General features: G+C 41.7%; 1 protein-coding gene across 1 annotated transcript in view; it reads left to right on the top strand.

The window, feature by feature from the left end:
- The window catches only part of SUCLG2 (succinate-CoA ligase GDP-forming beta subunit), a 210,900-nt gene extending 191,632 nt beyond the window's left edge, over window positions 1–19,268 (top strand). The window contains exon 10 of the mRNA XM_029917626.1: window positions 18,210–19,268. Coding sequence (XP_029773486.1) covers window positions 18,210–18,325 — 116 coding nt within the window. The 3' untranslated portion in view covers window positions 18,326–19,268. The remainder of the gene's footprint in view (window positions 1–18,209) is intronic.
- Window positions 19,269–19,686: the final 418 nt, after the last annotated feature.

Below are 19,686 nucleotides of genomic sequence, written 5' to 3'. Positions count from 1 at the left end.
AGACCAAGCCCCACATCAGGCTCCTTGCTAAGCATGGAAACTGCTTAAGATTCCCTCTCTCCCTCCCTCTGCCCCTCTCCCCTGCTCATGCTGCTCTCTTTCTCTCTTTCTTAAAACCATAAATTAAGTTACTATTCTTTTACTGTTCACCAAGGACATTCTTACCCAAAAATGGTAACTTTATTACAAGTATGTGGTGGTGAAGATACAGTGACTACTAATAAAGCTTGGTGCCAAGGCTTCGGTTACACTGTAACGTGCCAGTAGTTTCATCCTCCTTCATTTTGCTGCATCAGTGCAAATGCCAGAAGAGTATTATTATTGTGGTTGTTGTTATTATAGGCATAGTTTTACATCAGGAACTTCCCCACGGTTCTGTGGACCACACTTTGAAAACCACTGTAGTAGAGAAGCAAAAACAGGACTTTAATGTGAGTACGCAGAAGGCCCATCCACATGATCAACATATTCAGATTACAGTGATCAAGCTGTGCCCGGGGTAAATTTCTGCAGCACTATGCTTGAGACAGCTCATCTCCCCCCAACTTCTGAGCTGGTGCTGTAATTCCCTAGAGACCTCCTTCCCCTCAGGATAAAGTCCGGGGATATTTTGACCCTGCTCTGTATCCAGGTCCTTCGAAGAACTGCAGCTTGGTTTTTTTAATTTTTTTCTGTTTACTTCTTTCTGTTTCTTTTTGCTCTCACTCTCTGCCACTCTCCTTTCACTCTGTGCCTCTGTGCCTGCATCATATGAACTTGAAAGAAATATCACAAAGAAAAATGGAAATAGCTGGAGCACCAGTTGGCAGAGTTCAATATGGACATTAAAATATACAAATGAATTACATCTTCTTAAAAAAACATAATTGATCCCTATAAAAATAATTTCAATGAAAGGAAAATTAGTGGCAAGGGTACAATGAAAAGAAAATTGGCCAAGGTCATGAAGTTAGTGGGTTTCATCAGTGTAGGAATAATTCTAAGTAAAATGTTGATGTCATAGTGTTTTCAGGGTTCATGTGGCCATTGACCCCCAGGTCCTAAAAATCAGCTCTCCTTGTGTTTTTAAAGGGGAGCAAGTCTCTATAAGCAGATTAGACTCATGTCTGTTCCTTCGAAATGACTAGAAATAGTGTCTACTATGGTGAGCTCATTACTTCTCATGATTCTCACTCTACCTATATGGTCAGCAGAGGCCTATAATTATTAGTCATGAGTACATTCATAGAAAATAAGGTTACCCCACTTTATGTTTTACTTTTTACTTCTTTTAGGGGAGCACTTTTTTTATTTTCACCCTGCGCTTATTGTTCCAGAAGTATTAAGTGATCCCTATCATTTAACATATCCTTATTATGTGTATCTGAATAATACTCACACTAAAATATGCAAAATACCACATCCAGCATTTGCTCCCCAGTAATATTTGTTGGCCGTATCAGAGGTCTCTCTGAGCTCCTAGGAAGAAGCTTTGAAATTTCTGTTTGCTAGACAATCAGATGTTCATCTTTTAAGTTACTGTACTTCCAAAATAAATGCTTGTTTTTAAAAATTTATTAATTAATAAATACTATGTGCAGGTCATTGAGCTTGAGGTATTTGGATATATAGAAATGTAAAAAAAACTATGTCAGTTACTAGATAAATGAGGAAATACAACAAAAAGAAAAAAGAAAAATTAACTGTACAGATAATATATACAAAATATTAACACGTGTTTGCCCTAATAGACTCTGCTCCCATCTTAGCAGCGGTAGCTTTTGGGGCATCCCAGCAAGCCACCAACACGGACTGTGGAATCTTTGCAAATATTGATACCTTGCAATGTCCACTGTATCATAGAGAATTGAATGTGGTGATTCAAGGTGAACTCAAAAGGATACTGTCCCCCAAATTTACATTGGCCAAAAATATCCATGGTGACCTTCCTTGCGACTACTCTTCACTGTAATGGACCCTATCCCATAATCAGCATTGAGGGCCTTTTATCAAGAGAGAGAAAGCAGGAAAGCTTCTGACATTTCTGGAGTCCTAGCTGGTGTTGTTTTCTTCCTCTTATAGGAATTAGTCTCTTGTGTGAAAAAATGCCTCTCACACTCATCATGGTTTGTACCAAGGACAGTAATATTTTACCATATGTGATTTCTTGGAGACCAGCAGCCCCACACCAAGATCAAACCTGCCCCCAACTTGTGTTCATCCTACATAATAAGAGAAAGATGAAGAATTCTGCTTTAACCCTGTTCTTGGCACTATTCATAGATAACAAAATGCAGAAAATTGGTGATGGTATCACCCTTACAGGCCCCATAAAAAAGAACTATAAATAAAAATCAAACCAGTGCTCTTTATGTTAAGGGAATATAGACTTCTGAAAAATATGTATCTGTTAAGCTGAGTGCCTTGCAGCTCAGCCCACTTTCTTTGGCATACTCTCTTTTTTAAGCTTACTCAACATTGACTACTATAATTATAGCACATTTAGAGATGTGAGTTAGCAGAGAAATATTATAAAAGCAGACTTTCCAAGTTGAGCATAAGTTGAAATAAGTAAGATTTGAATCACTAGAAAGGGAGGGGGAAGGAATTTGGTACAGGATCAGAAGCGAGTCATCAGATCTGTTCCATACTTGGCCATTGGTACTGGGACCATAATAGTGGTAAGACTTGAAACCTAGGACCTGGGTAGATGGGAAGGCTGTCCTAGAGAGAGTAATGGCTTTGCAGTAACATGTTATGGCTGAAAAAAAAAACCCAAAAAACAAATGGCAAAATTGTATCAGTAGCCAGAGTCTACGACAAAGGTAGCATCTTAAAACCAAGTAGGATTGCCACATAGAGGTAAGAGTGAAGTAGACAACAGCAGAGATGGAAATGGAAACGTGGGGGTGCCTGGATGGCTTAGTCAGTTGGGTGTCTGACTCTTAACCTCAGCTCAGGTCTTGATATCAGGGGTATGAATTCAGCCCTGCACTGGGCTCTATGCTGGGCATGGAGCCGACTTTTAAAAAAAGAAAAAAAAGGAAAGGGAAATGAGAGGGATAAAAAGGAACCTTGGGTTTTAAATCTAATGACTGACTGGAGAATGAATAATGGCATGGTTGACAGACTTGGGAAAGTCAGAAGTGGGAACTAGTTAGAAGCGGGGAGAATATGACATAAAGATACAGTCATCCTTAGTTGAGATGTACCTGTAATGTCATATGGGACATTTTATGAGGTAGAGTTGGAGGAATACAGGGAATGATCCAAGGAGAAATGTCATAGAAAAATGGGAAAGTCAACCCATTTGGAAGTCCCCCAGTAAACCACACTCAGACCTTGCTCCATTAGAAATTGGTCTCCTGACTATTCAATGCTGAAAATGAACTGAGGGTTGAAGGGGAAGGGGGAGGGGGGACAAGAGGTTGTGGTGATGGAGGAGGGCACTTGTGAGGAAGAGCACTGGGTGTTGTATGGAAACCAATTTGACAATAAACTATTAAAAAAAAGAAGAAAGAAATTGGTCTCCTGCAGTACAGTTCAGTTAAAAGGAAAAACCAACCCAAACCAAAAATTTCCTATTACAGGAAGTCTGTTCTCCATGCTTCCAATGGGAAACAGTTGCTAACTATGGGACCTGTTGAGGAATTTCACTTATACTTAATATAAATTTTCCATTAGTTTTCTCTAAGTTGGAGCACAAATTCTGCTCCTCCCACACATCTCTGTGTATTCACTACTTTACCCAACCTTAGAGTATGATACAGATCCTTCTTTGTTTCTAATTAAGCAACTCTTCGTCATCTGTCCTGACAGAGCAAGACAAGGTAGTAGGAAGAGGCAGGAACATTGTGGACAGTTCTAGTGGTAGTTGCTTTATAACTTGATAAAACACTGTACCTTTCATTTTAACTGATGGATTTTTCAATTGTGTTTATTCATGTTAATATTCATCTGGCTAGTAAAAGGGAGATGAAAAAAGATGTTCATCATCCCAGCATCTGTGATAAATAAAGCCTAGCGACCCATAAAAACTAAGTGTTATAAAAAAATTTTTACTGGAGTCTGAATTGCAATAATAAATAATTATTATTGCTAACATTTGTTAACTTGCTAAGTTTCAGATACTCTGACCCATGGCTCTAGAGTCTAAATAAATGTCAGATTTTTAATGACCAAGATAACAGGCATTTCAAAAGCCAATGGCAGATTTTGTAAGAAGTGTCTACTTCCTGTAAATAAAGAAGGTAATCTCTCTTGGTTGTTATGTGGCCATTTGGAAGATCCAAGATCCTTGCCATAATTCTTACTGGTTTGTGATGCATATTTTCAAGACTCTGTTGCCACACACAATGTATTAAAGATACCTTGATGAGGAAAGTTTTAATCAATCAATCAGGCTTGATTTAGTGGGATTTTGAGGATGAATCTTTGTTCTCAGCTGTGTAGTAAGTACAAGCTGTTCTACCAGTGGATAAGGAAAAGATTACTCTCCTCTTTGAAAATGGTAACTTCATAATTACATGTATTTACGTGGCTCATCGCAACAGAACTCACCAGCTGAGACACAGGATTATTTTTATTTAAAAGACTCCTTGGTAAATCGAGCAATCACATTTTGGTGTGGAGTTTTGTTTTTTAACACAGTTGTTTCTGGTGTAAATAAAGAACAAATAATCTGAGGCATTTATTTTTTTTTTTCATCTCTGAAATATATATATATATATATATACTTGGCACAAAAGTTACCTAAATGATTAATTTAGCCCAACCCACGATACTGTTAAGAAAAGCGTGGACATTTGTTAACTGCTTTGTATCTCCACTGTGCAAGAATGTTTTAGCCTAAGCGTTGGGTTTGTACAGGTAGTTTTACTGTTCTAGATCAGTATGGTTAGAGAATTTTTTTTTTAATTTTATTTTTTTCTTGTTATTGTCCCATTTAAATCTGCAGCAATCTTCTTTACCTCAAAAAAGCTGAAGAGGAATATGCTTTTCTCTTAGGTGCTCATTATGATTCCAAGTTAAGCTATAAATAATAATGAGCCTAGATAATTGATCAATCAGATCTTGTTTCTCTTAGTCAAATCGTTCAGTTTGATTTTTCCATACCGAAGATTTGTTTCAGCAACATAAACAATTTGCTTCTCTTTTGACAAGTATCTTTCAAAACAAGAGTCCCTGTGGTTCCTTTTCGTATTCTTATCAATCTCTCTCATGATCCCTAGACTCTCTTTATAGTTATTGAGAACATAAATGTCTCCAAGTCTGAAACTTCATACCCTGTTTCTTTTACTTTCTTATCCAAGGCACCAGCGCTCTTTTCTGTGGATACTTCCTTCTTGCTCTCTGTAATACTGGCACATTGGAGCCACAGCCAGAGCAATGCACATCTACACAGACAACGCACAGACACAGTAAACTTGCTGCTGGGGGGGCAAAGAAGCCTTGACTATGTCGAGTGTGAAAGCATTCAGGGGCGGCCATTCAGCTCTCAGCTACGTCCACTCACTTGGCAGCCATTCCTTCTGCGAGCCTTCCATTATGCTAGGGTGTGAGACCCAAGAGAGGAGAACAGTGATTGTTCCTTTCACTCCCATCATAAAAGGCAGCATTGGCACACTGACTGTAGCCAACTAGCTGGAAAGACTTTTCATTCAGGATATTTTCTTTTTAATTTTTTAAATTTATTTTTGAGGGACAGAGCGAGACAGCGTGAGCAGGGGAGGGTCAGAGAGAGAGGGAGGTATAGTATTCGAAGCAGGCTTCAGGCTCTGAGCTGGCTGTCAGCACAGAGCCCGATGCAGGGCTCGAACCCATGAACCGGGAGATCATGACCTGAGCCGAAGCCGGACGCTCAACCGACTGAGCCACAGGCGCCTCTCATTCGGGATATTTGAGACCTAGATTTGCTGCCGACCCCCAGAGTCATCAGAGCATAAGGGAGCCCTGGCCAAGGGATGGCATGATCCGGGGCAGAGGGAATGTGGATGCCCAGCAGGGCTGGGGGCTGAAGCTGTGCCTGTTAACACCCCCTGGCCTCTTAGCACATTTCCCAGCATGTGCTTTGTACTGAGTTTTCATCTTCTCTCCTATTCTCAATCTCTGTTTCCTCCCAAAGCAGGGTGGACTTGTTCCTTACCTCCACCCCTGGCCTCTCTGAGCACAGCTTCCCTCCACTCCTCAGTTTGTTCTGCGGTCATTGGAAACATGGCTCCAGGAAGGGGGTCAGATGTTCTCTATGAGTGCATGTCTCATTTCCTTTTTGTGTTTCGTTCTCCTTGTTCTTCCTGTCCCCATCTCCTGGTTTTTGTTTTCTGCACACCTTGATCCTCACCTTGCTTTCTGCCTCCCTAGAGGCACTGTCCCTTCACTGTCCTCTTTCTGGGACTGAATTCAGTTACTGTTGATATCTGTTACCCCTCCTCCCTTCAGTCACCAGCACCTTCTCCCTGAGTATCATCCCTGGCATTTAATTCATCATCACCAGGTTAAACCAACCAGAGTACACGCTGGAGAAAGTCCTGCTCTGTCATCAAGACTTAAATCCTCTCATTGTCTAAATCAATAAGCATTTCTGAATGCTTAAACCTTGCCACACTTAAATATTATACCAAGTCTCACAGGATATAACCTAAAGTATTAGGGTAGTTAGAGCTTTTTTAGAGCGAGTATATGTTTCCAGACAAATAATCAACTATATTTGGCCCTGTGAGTTTTCATTTTACCCCTAGACTGTTCATGTGAGTAACTGAAATTTTTACCATGTTGGACATCTGCACAAGAAAAAGCCACCCATTAGCCCTTGGGAAAATAGTCATCCAACCAGTTCATGTTCTGTGGGTTCTTTCCGATGATCCTTCCTCATCTGGGGACCTTGGTGAGAAATACAGTGCTGCAGTAAGAGACCAAAATATCACCTTCATTACTGATAAAGAAGGTGAAGGATGCACCGTATTGTGTAGCAACAGTGAGTGCTCTTACTCTGAGCCACAGAAGCACCAAGCCACAGGCACCACAGACCCTGAGGGACAGTGTGGGCTTGCTGTGAGAGCACAGTCCAAAGGAAAGACCAACGAAGTGGCTGGGTGACACATAACAGCTTTCTCCTTTCACGAATCCCAGTCAGAGAAGTGTCTCCTCTGCCAGCACGGAGTCAGTGATAGTCCAGGATGCATCTGGGTGCATTATGCTCCCTGCTGACCCACATCCAGGTAATTAGTCTGCCCTAGGCCTGGGCTGCCATTTAGTCAGGTGCCCACCTCCATTCAGTCAGTGGTCCTTGCTTGAAATTCAGGGACACCTTGTTGTTCCCATGGGACACTTGTAATCAGGAGGGATTTTAGAGCATGGCAGGTCTGGGGACTGACACATCCTAAGTCTTGCATGTCACGACACTACCTTCTGCTCTGTGGGTGTTTTCTGAGTGATTAGTCCATTCATATCTCTGTGCCTCAGTTTCCTTGTATAACACTTGAAAGTCACATTTGATCAGCCACCAAAGAGAGAGAACACGTTGCTCTGGAAGGGGACACACCAGTAGATTCTGTCTGCCCTACCAGTGTGTGTGTGTCCAGTGTATAAGACTTCCCAGAGAGTGCTACCTTGAGGCTGTCCTGAGGCAGAGCCATCTAGCAGGAAAGACTCCAAAGAATGGTTTAGAACAGGCAGGACAAATAAATAGCTTTCATCTCATGCCACCTTCTATTTATTACGGTGGCTGCCCGAAGTGCTGTGCCAAGAAAGTTGCTGAGGCTGTATCCTAGCCCAGTGGAAAAGAGCTCTGTGGTCATTGTCTTCCGCAATTTGTGGGACAGAAGAGAGGGGGCACTTGAGCCAAGTATCAGCCACTATTGATTCAAAGAGAGCAAGAGTAGGTAAAATTTTCTGTCCTGGAAAAACAGCTGCCTGCTGTATCAGAAGTGGGAAGTGAGGGAACCGCAAGCTGGAAAAGCACTTGGTGAGACTGGGTTCTTATGCTCCGCAGCCACAGGGCCAAAACTTTGGATTGTATAGAGCAAAAGTCTGCAGACGTTTTCCGTAAGTGGGCAAACTTTAGGCTTTGAGAGCCACGTATTCCCTGTTGCTCACCTCTGCCATTATAGCGCAAAAATAGTGTGCACAGTGTAGGAATGGGCATGGCTGCAGCCTGATAAATCTTTGTTCCAAAGACAATGGGACATAATTTGTAGCCTGGTATAGAGAAGAGACCAGTGGCAAGGTCTAGAATTCTAGAAACTCCGCATGGTACCTGAGTCTAAAGCCTCCTCCTTCCTCAGTTCCAAAAGGTTTTATAAAGATCAAGAAAAATGTGGTGATAGTAAGTTCTGAGAACCTAACTTCTTAAGGAACAGATTCGCAGTGACATCCACTTGGCCCTTCCCCCACAGAAGTACAGAGTCATGGGCAGCAACGCTGTGATGTCACTTCTCAAGCAGCATGGAAGCTCCTGGGTCACAATTTCAGATAAAAGTCCTACACTGCCAAGGTTACCTTTGAAAATTCCTGAAATCACACCTAAGTTAGAATATGCCTGAATTGAAAGTCATGATGTAGACTCAAGGAAGGCATGAAAGGAAGTCTGTGCAGATGTTTAGGCACATAGAACTCCCCATTCTTTATGAGAATGGCCCTGTTCTGAGCAGGTGCAGAGTGGTAGGGGATTCTTGCTTGCCAGAGGATTCATTCCATTCCATACATTTGTCTCATGTTAACATAGATGTTGCTTTTTTGAGGGTTTACATGGTCGAAAGCAAAAGTGTGAGCACCTTGCATAAACCCTCAGTGAATATAAGTTAGATTTGGTTCAAAATGTGGCTTGCACACCCTTCTTGGAAACACTGTGGAGAAGACCATGGCCATCAGCTTCCTGCCATGAAAGTTGGTGGTTCCGTATGGGCATCATAAGAATAACTGTCACATTCACACCCTCAGCAATGGTTTCTTCTTACCATGGGAGGAGAAATCATCAAGCAGAATAGGTGTGCACAGGATTTAGCCCTTCAGGATGTCTTTTGTCATTTTTAATTTTTCTAAAATGTGAGGGATCCAAGGCATTTCTGTAAGATACAATTCCACCTAGAGTAACTTCCCAAGGTCACTCAACTTCTCAGTGACAACCAGGTTTAAAATCTTTATTTCGTCATCTGTGAAGTAGGAATAAAACTATGGCGGTCTCATGGGGTGTTGCAAGGAGCAAATGAGTTTTACAATAACCTAGACAGTCCCTGGATCAATAAATGTTGGTTGACATTATTACTCGAGCTCTTGTTTATAACTCTACCAGGGGGAATCTGTGGGCTGGGAGCAGTGTGCCAAGCAAGGTGTTAGATTTTGGGTGCATGTCGTCTCTGACAAGCAAGGATTGCTGATGCAGCAGGACTTTTACCTCTGATTCTTGATGAATTATTCCATTTTTAGCAGTACAATAACAAGACAAAAGAGATGTGATAAGTTATCTAAATTTACATGTCACCTAGAAAATGGACCTCTTCTATCTGGTTGTCACTTGAAAGGAGAATAATGGAAGAGGGGCAAGGGCAAAAGGACACTGAGCGTTTTAGGAGGAATCTGCTGCTCTGTAGAATTTGGTTTGTTTCCACTGACCTCCTTTCTCCCCGGGGTGGAGTGGGGAAAGATTCAATTACTTAGAGCAGAGGTCGGAGTATTTTAGAATTGATGGGCCATACTGACTCTCACACCGGCTCAGATCTGCCTATGTGGCACAGGAGCAGTCATTGACAATCTGTAAATAAATCATTTTGGCTGCATTCCAGGAAAACTTTATTTATGGACACAAAAATTTGAATTTCATGTAAGTTTCATGTATCACAAAATATTATTCTTCTGATTTTTCTCCAACTATTTAAAAATGTAACAACTATTCTTAGCTGACATAGAATAGCCCCGATTTAGAACACCAGACTGAGAGTCAGACCTGTACATGGTTCACTGGTTATTTCACCTGAGAAAATCACCTGACATTTCTGGGCCTCAGTTTCCTCTAGCAAAAACAAGAGACTTTCATCCTAAAGGATCCTTAGGATTCCTCCTAGCACTTAAAGGCCAAGTTACATGGTTGTCATGTGGCTTTGCAGTCATGCAAAACTGGGTTCTAGTCTTGGCTTAGCCTTTGACTTGCTGGGGGACGTTGGGCAAGTTCCTGAGCCTCCCAGTACCTCAGTCATCTCATCTGTAAATTAGGGATAAAAATGTCTTTTTTAGGGTTGCTATGAAAGTTGGAGTGATACGATAATTGTGAACCCCTTAACTCATATATCCAATACATGTTTATTGTACCTAGTATATATACAGGAGGTGCTAACTGTTGCATTCTTTTAAAAAACTCAATGCCTATTATAGTATTACTTTTAATTAATTAATTAATTTATTTATTTTATTTATTTATGATAGAGAGAGAGTGTGTGTGCATGAGCAGGGGAGGGGACAGAGAGAGGGAGAGATAGAATCCTGAGCAGGCTCCAGCTCAGCACAGAGCTAGATGCGGAGCTCGATTTCATGAACTGTGAGATCATGACCTGAGGTGAAATCTAGACATGGATGTTTAACCAACTGAGCCACCCAGTTGCCCCCCAAATAGTGCTGTTTTAAGAATCCCAGTTTCTATATACTTTTAGACTAGAGAGTAATTTTCTTCACAACCCTGTGATAAAAGACTGGCCTGATTGGGGGCCCCACATTTTGAAGAAAACCCTGTGGTTTCTGTCCACTACTATAATCTTGTCTCCCAGATCTTGAAAGCGAAGAACAAATTTTGATAAATTAGCTTTCATCTCTGTTTACAGCTCTCTCACTCCACCTGGTGGCAGGAAGTCAGTGGTAAAACATGTACAAGTGGAGAATTTTAGAATTTCTTGATTATTCTTTTTATAATATCCTCTCTTGGCAGAGTAAGATTTCATTTTAGAATCATTCCCCTTTGATTGTCTGTGTATTGCCATTTTTAAGGCACGCGTCGCGTAGATAACCACTTAACTTAGCAGCTTTCAGCAAGCAGATGTTAAGTGCTTGAAGTTGAACCAGCGTGAGTCCATCAGTTATCTGAACAGGTGGTTATGAAAGCTGTTGTCCTGCAGCCTCATTAAAAAGCAGTGCGGTATTTAATAATTTTTAGAACATGTCAGCAGCACTATTTAGATGTGGGAAAGAGATCAATTTCCTTTGTAATTGGGTTCACAGGCATAAACACTGTCTTTGGAACTCCCAATTCCGAGTCGGAGTTTAAAGCAGCTAGGATGCTTTCCTATTTAGAAATGAAGGCAAGGGAGAGGGTGGGAACAGGTGTCAGCCACTTGGTGAATCAAGAAGAAACCAACCTTGAATATTCAAAGAACAGCATTCATGAAAGGAATTCACACAGCAGCCAGCATTTGCCCAAGGCTTCCCCTGTTTCTCTTTTCTTTTCCAGTGACCTCATTTCCAGGCTGCTGGTTCTCTTTTTGACCCTCTTCTCTGTGCATTCCCCCTTCCCCTTCTAGCTGCTCTCTCAATAGGAACCAAGAAGCAGGGTCTGTGGGCAGCAAGGCCTGTCCTGGCTTGGCTTCTCCCTGGCCTGTCGGCAGGAAAACCAAACCAGGAGAAACCAGTGTGGAAGCCCGGACAGAGTGTGGCAGGGTCAGGGCAGGGGCTGGTGCAGGGGACCTGTTGGGCTCACCTTGTTTCCCTTGTTCTCTATGCCTCTTTCTTTTCATGTGTCTCCCACTCTGGGTTATTATGACTCTCTCTCTCTCTCCCTCCCTCCTCCCAACCAAGCCCTTTTCATTGCCCCTCCTCCACGCCCTTCTCTTCTCTTCCTTTTCTCCTTCTCTCCTTCTTCTCTTCTTCCTTCCTCTCCTTCTCCTTCCCTGTTTCATGCTGGGGTTCTGAGTATGCCTAGCCTGTGCTTAATAATTAAGGCTGTAATTAAAGTGTAACTGGAAGCATAATTAAAATTCACTTTAATGGATCCTGGAATTGTGAAGCAATTAAGCACTTTGCTATGGCCCTGCAGGCGCAGCTGGAAGGAGAGAAGAGTCCATTTTCCTGGGCTCGGATTTACCTCCTCCTTCCAGCCCCACCCCATGGTCGTTAACCTTGAGCCGGGCCTCCCTGGAGGGACAGGGGAGTGGCGGCAACTTGGAGTCGTCCAGGGCCCCACGCATAGCCAGCTGCTATTCAGCCCTTCTTAGAGAAAAAGGCCACTTCAAAAGCCCCTGGAGAACCGGAGAAGACTCGGGAGTAGTCAGTCACTCCTTATTTTCCCTCAGGTCATTTGGGCTTCTATTTCAGTCCTATAAAATAAAAGGTTATTTGGGGGTATCAGGCCACAGGGTGATCAGGAAAGCACCCTCCCACGCCTCACCTCCTCAAGCACACTTGGTATGTGTGAGGCCATCCACGATCATTCAGGCCGTCAACAAGTCCATGCTGTGTAAAGGATGCTGTGCTGAGCACAGGGATCCTGTTGGGCTGGCCTGACAGAATGTCAGGTTTCATGAAGCTTATGTTTGGTGGGATGAGAGAAACGTCAGTGAGCAGTCCCAATAGTGCTGTGATTCCGGAAGTACAAGGTACTCTGGAAGCTCATTTACAAGCCCCTGCTCTAGTTTAGGGGCTATAGGGATAGTAACAAGGAAGGCAGCCCCAAAGGTGCCATTTATTTTTATTTTAATTATTTATTTTGAGAGAGACAGAGACAATGTGAGATGGGGAGGGGCAGAGAGAGGGGGAGAGAATCCCCAGCAGGCTCCTTGATATCAGCACAGAGACCAATGTGAAGCTTGAACTCGTGAAACTGTGAGATCATGACCTGAGCCAAAACCAAGAGCCAGATGCTCAACTGACTGAGCCACCCAGATGCCCCCAAGAAATGCCATTTAAACAAATATCGCAAGCATGTTTCGGTGTCAGCCAAGCAGAGAGAAGACAGGAGTTCTGGGTGGAGACTCGAGGCCAAAGGTCCAGCTGACTGTGGGTTCATGGAATTCAGTCATTTCCACCTTTGGGAATATCTGATGCTAAGTTAAGTCCTGAAGATGTTACTTAAGGAACTGATTTAGTCAGGTTCTTGGTTGCAAGGAAGACTGGCTCGTTCAAGCAGTCTCAGAAACCTAAAATAGTCAAGAGCCTATTTGATCTGTACCCATGGGAAGGAACTGAATGAAGGACTCTCAGAATGGATGGCAGCCACAATGAAGCCGGCCCCCAGGAAGAGGAGCATGTGGCGTGGAGGCCAGCCTCAGCAGCATCCCTCCAGCAGCGGACTCCACTCCTCTCTGCATGTTTGCACTGCCTTTCTCTCCCCTGTTTACTTACAGCTGGTTAACTTTTTTTCTGTTTTCCATTTCGTATATACTACCCATTCAGATTCTCAGGAGAGCAAATCTGATTGCACAAGCTAATGACCATCATCTGTATTTGGACCACCCTTGGATCAGATACAGTCATCTTGGGACCAGTCCATGTCTCCCTTGGGACGAAGATCACCATGTGGTCCCTGCTTGAGCAGGGGACAGGAAGTTAGGGTAGGTGTAGTCAGGCAGGGAGGCTGGAAAAAGCAGACACCTTGGTTTTACCTGAGCCTTACTCTTCGCATCTTTGAAGTTTAGATGATCTCTTACGTGGTAAAGTGCTACAAATTTTAAATTATAAATTTGACTTCTCAAACAGGACTCACCAGGAAATCAAAATAGAGTGGGAAGACCAAAGGATTTTGAGACTGCATCCTGCTAGTCACTAGGCCTTGACCAAAAAATAAATAAATGAATAAAAATCATTCATTTATAAAGACCTGACTCACAAAGTCTTTTAGAAACACCAACTCACAAGTTCAAAGGCTCAAAGAAGTAATGTGGGAATACTGGAAAACAAAATTATTATTGTCAATGTGATTATAATTATGATGATGTCATGTATTTACAAAAATTGTTATCCATGGTTCAGCATGGATGTTTCAAGCATTAGTTCCAGAAATCATTCAAACCAGTGAGAGATCAAGTTCGATTTTCATTCAACTACTTCCTAACTCTTCCTAGGCATGCTTGCTAGACTTTAGCCTTTAACTTACCTGTGCCTCAGTCCTCTCTTCTGTAAAAGGAAGATAATAGTAGTAGCTATCTCAGGGCTGCTACTGAGTAGCAAATGAACTAATAGAACTGAGCAATGCATGACACCTGCTAACTGGCGGCTGCTATTATTGCTTTTCTTGCTGTTACCATTCTTATTGGTACTGCTAATTCTTCTACCAGTTCAGTTACGCAGCGAGAACTTGACAGGCATGGCTACGATCTGTGTTCACAGGAGAACTCTTACCAAGGAAAGGTAGAGTCAGAGATGCAGGATGTTCAGGCAGGTGAATCTGCCTCTTGATGCGTGGAGTTCTTGGAAGCTGTCTGTTGATATTGGAGAGTGCCCTAACTAGAAAGGAAAGAGGGAGAAGAGCCTTTCTGACCCAAATTTGGATTTCTTCCCCGGCAGATTAGAGGATAGGTAGGCAGAGAACTCTAGTCTATGTCTCTGTTGAAAGAGATAGAAATTTACATATTTAACTTTAATTACCTTCTGGTCCAAAGACCAGTTCCATTCTGTGTCAGTCAGGACTTTGCTGCGCACTGTGTCGTTATTCCATGAAAGCCCTACCCGTGGATTAGTGTCAGAATTCCTTAGCCTAATATTTAACACTTGCCACAGTCTAGCCCTATGTTCTACATTTCAATCTCCAGGACCTTGTCTTAAACTTTATCAAATGAATCAAAATGAGCACTGAGGTTGGCTTAATGAAATAATAAATCTTTACATCTGCATGAGGTAACTAGTGTGCAACAAAATGCCCCGAAATCCAGCAGCTTTAACACAACGAACACTGTTGATCTCACAGTTTTCTTGTGGGGAATCTGATTGTGCCTTAGTTGGATCCTGTGGTTTAAGGCTTCAAAGCCGCAGTCAGAGTGTCAGCCAGTGATAGGGTCATACCAAGGCTTCACTGGGGAGGATCACTTCCAAAAGCATCATTGTTGGCAGGATACAGTTCTGCTTGGGTTGTCAGGCTGAAGGCCACAGTTGCCCCTTGGCTTTTGTCTTGAGATAGCCCTTACTTCCTTCTCCATAGGGCAGTCCACAGTGTGGCAGTTTGCTGCATCAGAGTGAACAGAGTCAGAAGGAACAAGAAAGAAGTCATGGGCTTTTGGAACTTAGTGTCAGAGAGGACATTCCATCACTCTTGCTCTTCTTAGTCATTAGAAGCAAGTTGCTGGTTCTACCCACAGCCAAAGGTATTACACAGGGGCACGAACACCAGGAAGTGGGAATTGACCATGTGAGAACCATTTTGGAAGCTGCCTACCACACTTACAAAGTAATATGTCAGTTAAAGTAATTCTGGCTCCTGTGACAGATAAATGTTGAAATGTGAGTCTTAATGTAAATAGAAGGTTCTTTCTCATTCATATAGTCTGAAAGGGTGAGTGAGTAGGGTGCTCTGCTCTACAGAATTATGCTGATATCCATGCTGAAGGAGGCATTACCATGTCCTTTTTAAAAAATTTTTTTTAAATGTTTATTATTGAGACAGAAACGGAGCATGAGTGGGGGAGGGGCAGAGAAAGAGGGAGACACAGAATCCGAAGCAGGCTCCAGGCTCAGAGCTATCAGCACAGAGCCCAACGCAGGGCTCAAACCCAGGAACCGTGAGATCATGACCTGAGCTGAAGTCGGATGCTTAACTGACTGAGCCACCCAGGCGCCCCAGCATTGCCATGTTGAAAAAGGTGACTTCCAGAGTTGTCTTGGCTGGTGACATTCCAGAAGGCACTGAGTTCAAGCGACTGCAGGAACTCACAATGACAATTTTTATGCAGATGTATTTCATGGTGCCCACAGGCTCGCAAACTCAGTCATATGACCCCACGTAGATGTAAGGGAGACCTGGGAAATGTAGTTCTTGATTGGGCAGCTGCCTCCCAGCAATAGTTATCCACTGTAGAAGAGGATCATGACTCTCTGGTTGACAGTGAGCTAAGTCAGCAACAGATAACGTAGACATTTACAAAATCCTTTCGTGTGTATTATTTCACTTGCTTCTCCTCACAATCTGTGCTGTCAGCATTATTATCCTCATTTTATAAACAGGTAAACAAACCAGCATATCTTTAGAACATTTAGGTTTGTATTAGAGTGAACAGAGTTCAGGTTCCCATCACTGCCACATGCAGTGTGTGACTATGGGAAGGTTCTTTAACCTCTCTATGCCTCTGTTGCCTCATCTGTGGAATAGGGACAGTAAGATTTAGGCATCATTGTCATAAAGGTCTCATATGCTGCATGTAAGTCACTTAGCATTATGTGTATTAGTTATGTGGAAGATGATCATAATGTTATATCTGGGGATTAAGAAGTTGAGGCCCAAAGGTGTTACATAATTTACCCAAAACTATACAACTAATCTACAGCAGAGTCAGGATGAGAAGCTAGGGATTTTTTTGTTGTTTATTTATTTATTTTGGGAGAGCGAGCCTGAGGGAGCCGGAGAGAGGGAGAGAGGGAGGGAGAATCCCCCCTCACTGTCAGCAAGGAGCCCTTGTCTGGGCTCAATCTCACAAACTGTGAGATCATGACATGAGCCAAAATGTAGTTAGACCAATGCTTAACCACCTGAGCCACTCACGTAATACCTTTGTTAACTTTTTGAATTGTTGCTTTCCATAGAGGACATTTAGCAGATTTCCTGTGGGAAACAGCAATGAGTTAGCCTTGAACTAAAGACAATGCCAGGTGTCCCCTTCCCCACAGCTGTGGTGGCCCCAGGCTCCCGGGAGAATCCACACCGCATCACCTTGTTAGCTCAACTGTTCCTCTTTAACTCGGCCTTTGCCTTTTTGTATGAAACGTGCTGACCAAGTGTTTCCTTTTTATTTGTACTCTTAGGTTCTCTAAGACCTATATTTCAAGGTCTTTGTATATAAATAGGTTCTGCTTTCCTAACTAGATAAAAGCACAGGAAATGATGTAAGATGAGGTATTTCATTAGACTCTTAAGTTTTATCACATTTCTCCTATGGGCTTGTTCACTCTGCAAGAACAGAAAAGCAGTTTGCTTTGCTAAATAAGGAAGTTGCAGAAGCACACCTCTGGGTGGTTAGCTTGGCCATAAGTGCTAAAATCCACCAGAAATGGGAGATAAAGATACACCATCAGATGCTGCAGTGCTCATTTTGAGGACCTCTATCCTTTTTGTCATATGGAGGGGAGAGAAAGCAAAATCATATGTTGAATACTGTCATTTTTTCCAAAGCGATGGATTCGTGGCCATAGGTGGGCAGACTCTTGGAATGTTAGTTTCATGAGATCTTTAAGACAGGTGACTTCTATGGGCCAAAACCACATTAAATCCACTTGACTGTGGATTAACAACTGAAATGTCAGTTTTTATCAGAAAAAAAAAATGTCCATTAGTCTCAGGCAATTCCTATCTTTCATCTTGGTTACTAGCCAGACCACCACTTGACAGAGATCTTGTCACCAAATCTTCCCTGTCAGTGATGTTGATTAGAACCTACATTTAACTCATTTCCTGGCAAAAATGTAGGCGTACATGAGTCCTGTGCATCTTTATGGGTTACTTTCCGTGTTTTATGTATGCCAACCCATCACACTGATCTTCCATTCTCTTGTTCATTTTTTACACATACTTTTTCTTTAGATTCCATATTCAGATTGTTCAAAAAAGGGACACATCCAGTTCAGAAGATTTTCGTTTTTCAAAACAGTTGACTAAGTAGTTGTTAATCTTTCTTCATTCAGTCTTATAAGAATGTCATCATCTGCCTTTTTTAAATGCCAGAAAAAAATATTAGTATATTTTTATGTATGACATTTTATATATTTTATGTGTATTTATATACTTTATTTGTATTTATATAAGTTTATATAATTTACATGATATAAATGTACATGTAAGTCTATATATTTATATGTATTTATTTTTATTTATACCTATTATATATATAATTTATAATACCAGGTATTTTAGGTAAAAAAAAGGAAAAGAGTACATTTTTCTGTGGATATGTCTAAATAGCCAAATCTGGATTGTAAAAGAGCTGACCCTGAGCTGTAATTAAACCATGTTTGTGAGACTTGGGTCTTGCCTGATTTCAAATTGTAAGGAACTTCCCAGGGCACCGTCTCCAGTTTCACTTCAGTGACTTTCCGTACCCCCTGCCACCTTCTAGGAACCAATGTCCGCGAGGCTCAGAACATCCTCAGCAACAGTGGACTCCCCATTACTTCAGCTGTGGACCTGGAGGATGCAGCCAAGAAGACTGTGGCCAGCGTGGCTAAGAAGTGACAGCTTTGTCCTGGCTCTTGGAGGGAAAAGTCCATTGTCCCATAAAAAGGAATGATTCTCTCATCACTGTGAAGGAAATGGTCATCCCATTGGGGGAAAAATGGTTGAGGGGATGAGTCATAATCACTCTCTGAAAAATCTTAATCTGCATTTTTTGAATAAGATAGCTAGCCCGCCTAAATAATCCGATTTCGCTCACAATCTTCAAGGTCAGTTCTCATACTTTTCCGTACGGTAAGCGTGCTCATAGGCATTGCTTGTTGCCAGCTTGAGGGGAACAGTCTATTTGGCCAAGCAGTGTGTATATACAGAATTTGAGATCAGACCAATTCTATAATTTTTAATAATAAAAAATTCACATGCTCTAAAAAGTCAAACAAGATTACATTTAACAGATTAACTAACTCAAAAAGGCACAGCTAAGACATTCAGAACTGTTTCATGCTGCAACAGCTTTTACAAGTTTCTAATTCCAACACACTTAGAAAATCCATGAATGGTCCAAACTATGTTATTTTTACAGTTGAAGATCTACATTAATAACCAGCACATGTGTTCTACCATTTGCCTTAATATTGAATATACTGTTTACCTCACACTAAAAATAAAGCCAGAAGCCTTATTTGTGGTTTTGGAATAGAAGCTTCTATTTCAACATCAAAACCGTCAAAACCAAAACTGAAGAATGCTGATTCTTATGGAAATCTCGATAATTAAGTCCTTTCAAGATTAGACAGCACTGAAGATCAAATTATGTTGTGTCAGTATCTTTTCTCCCCTCCTTTTTCCCTCCAGCTGGGAAAATGTAATTGAGAGAATGTAGCTTTTTCTCATAATGTCTGTTTTTGTGGTGGGAAAGAATTTGAATTAGCTCTTTGTTTAAATTTTGGTAAATTCTTATCTGTACACAAATTTAAATAAAATTCTGTTTTGTAAGCTCTAAGCTCTGTGTATTTCTCATGTTAGTCAGTTTTATCCCTCAAACAATTTTTCTTGTATGTCCCAGACAAGAATCCAAGATTAGAGAATTTGGAGTGTTCCAGGATTATTTCAGTTTCAGTCAGCTTTATTAACAACCATTTCTGTTAGCAGATTATGCAATGAAAGAATAAAAATTATATATAAACTGGAAGCCCAGGTACGTTTTACTGTGTCTAACAGCTTAAAATGTGACTTCAGTCGGCTTAGCGCTGAAGGAAATATATGCGTAAAACTCGTCCTATTTAATGAGGTTCATTTGCCAGCATTGAAGGTTTTTCTCTTCATGTATGAATGTTTAGCAGACCAAACTTTTGTTTGTTTGTTTTGTCAGTTTACATTGTTCTCATATCTCACATACGGACAACAGTTAAATGTGTTTT

The sequence above is a fragment of the Suricata suricatta genome, chromosome 12 (genome assembly GCF_006229205.1).
Source record: "Suricata suricatta isolate VVHF042 chromosome 12, meerkat_22Aug2017_6uvM2_HiC, whole genome shotgun sequence".
NCBI classification, from domain to species: Eukaryota; Metazoa; Chordata; class Mammalia; order Carnivora; family Herpestidae; genus Suricata; species Suricata suricatta.
The sequence above is the reverse complement of the archived record's forward strand: the minus strand, read 5'-3'. Positions and strand labels throughout refer to the sequence as shown.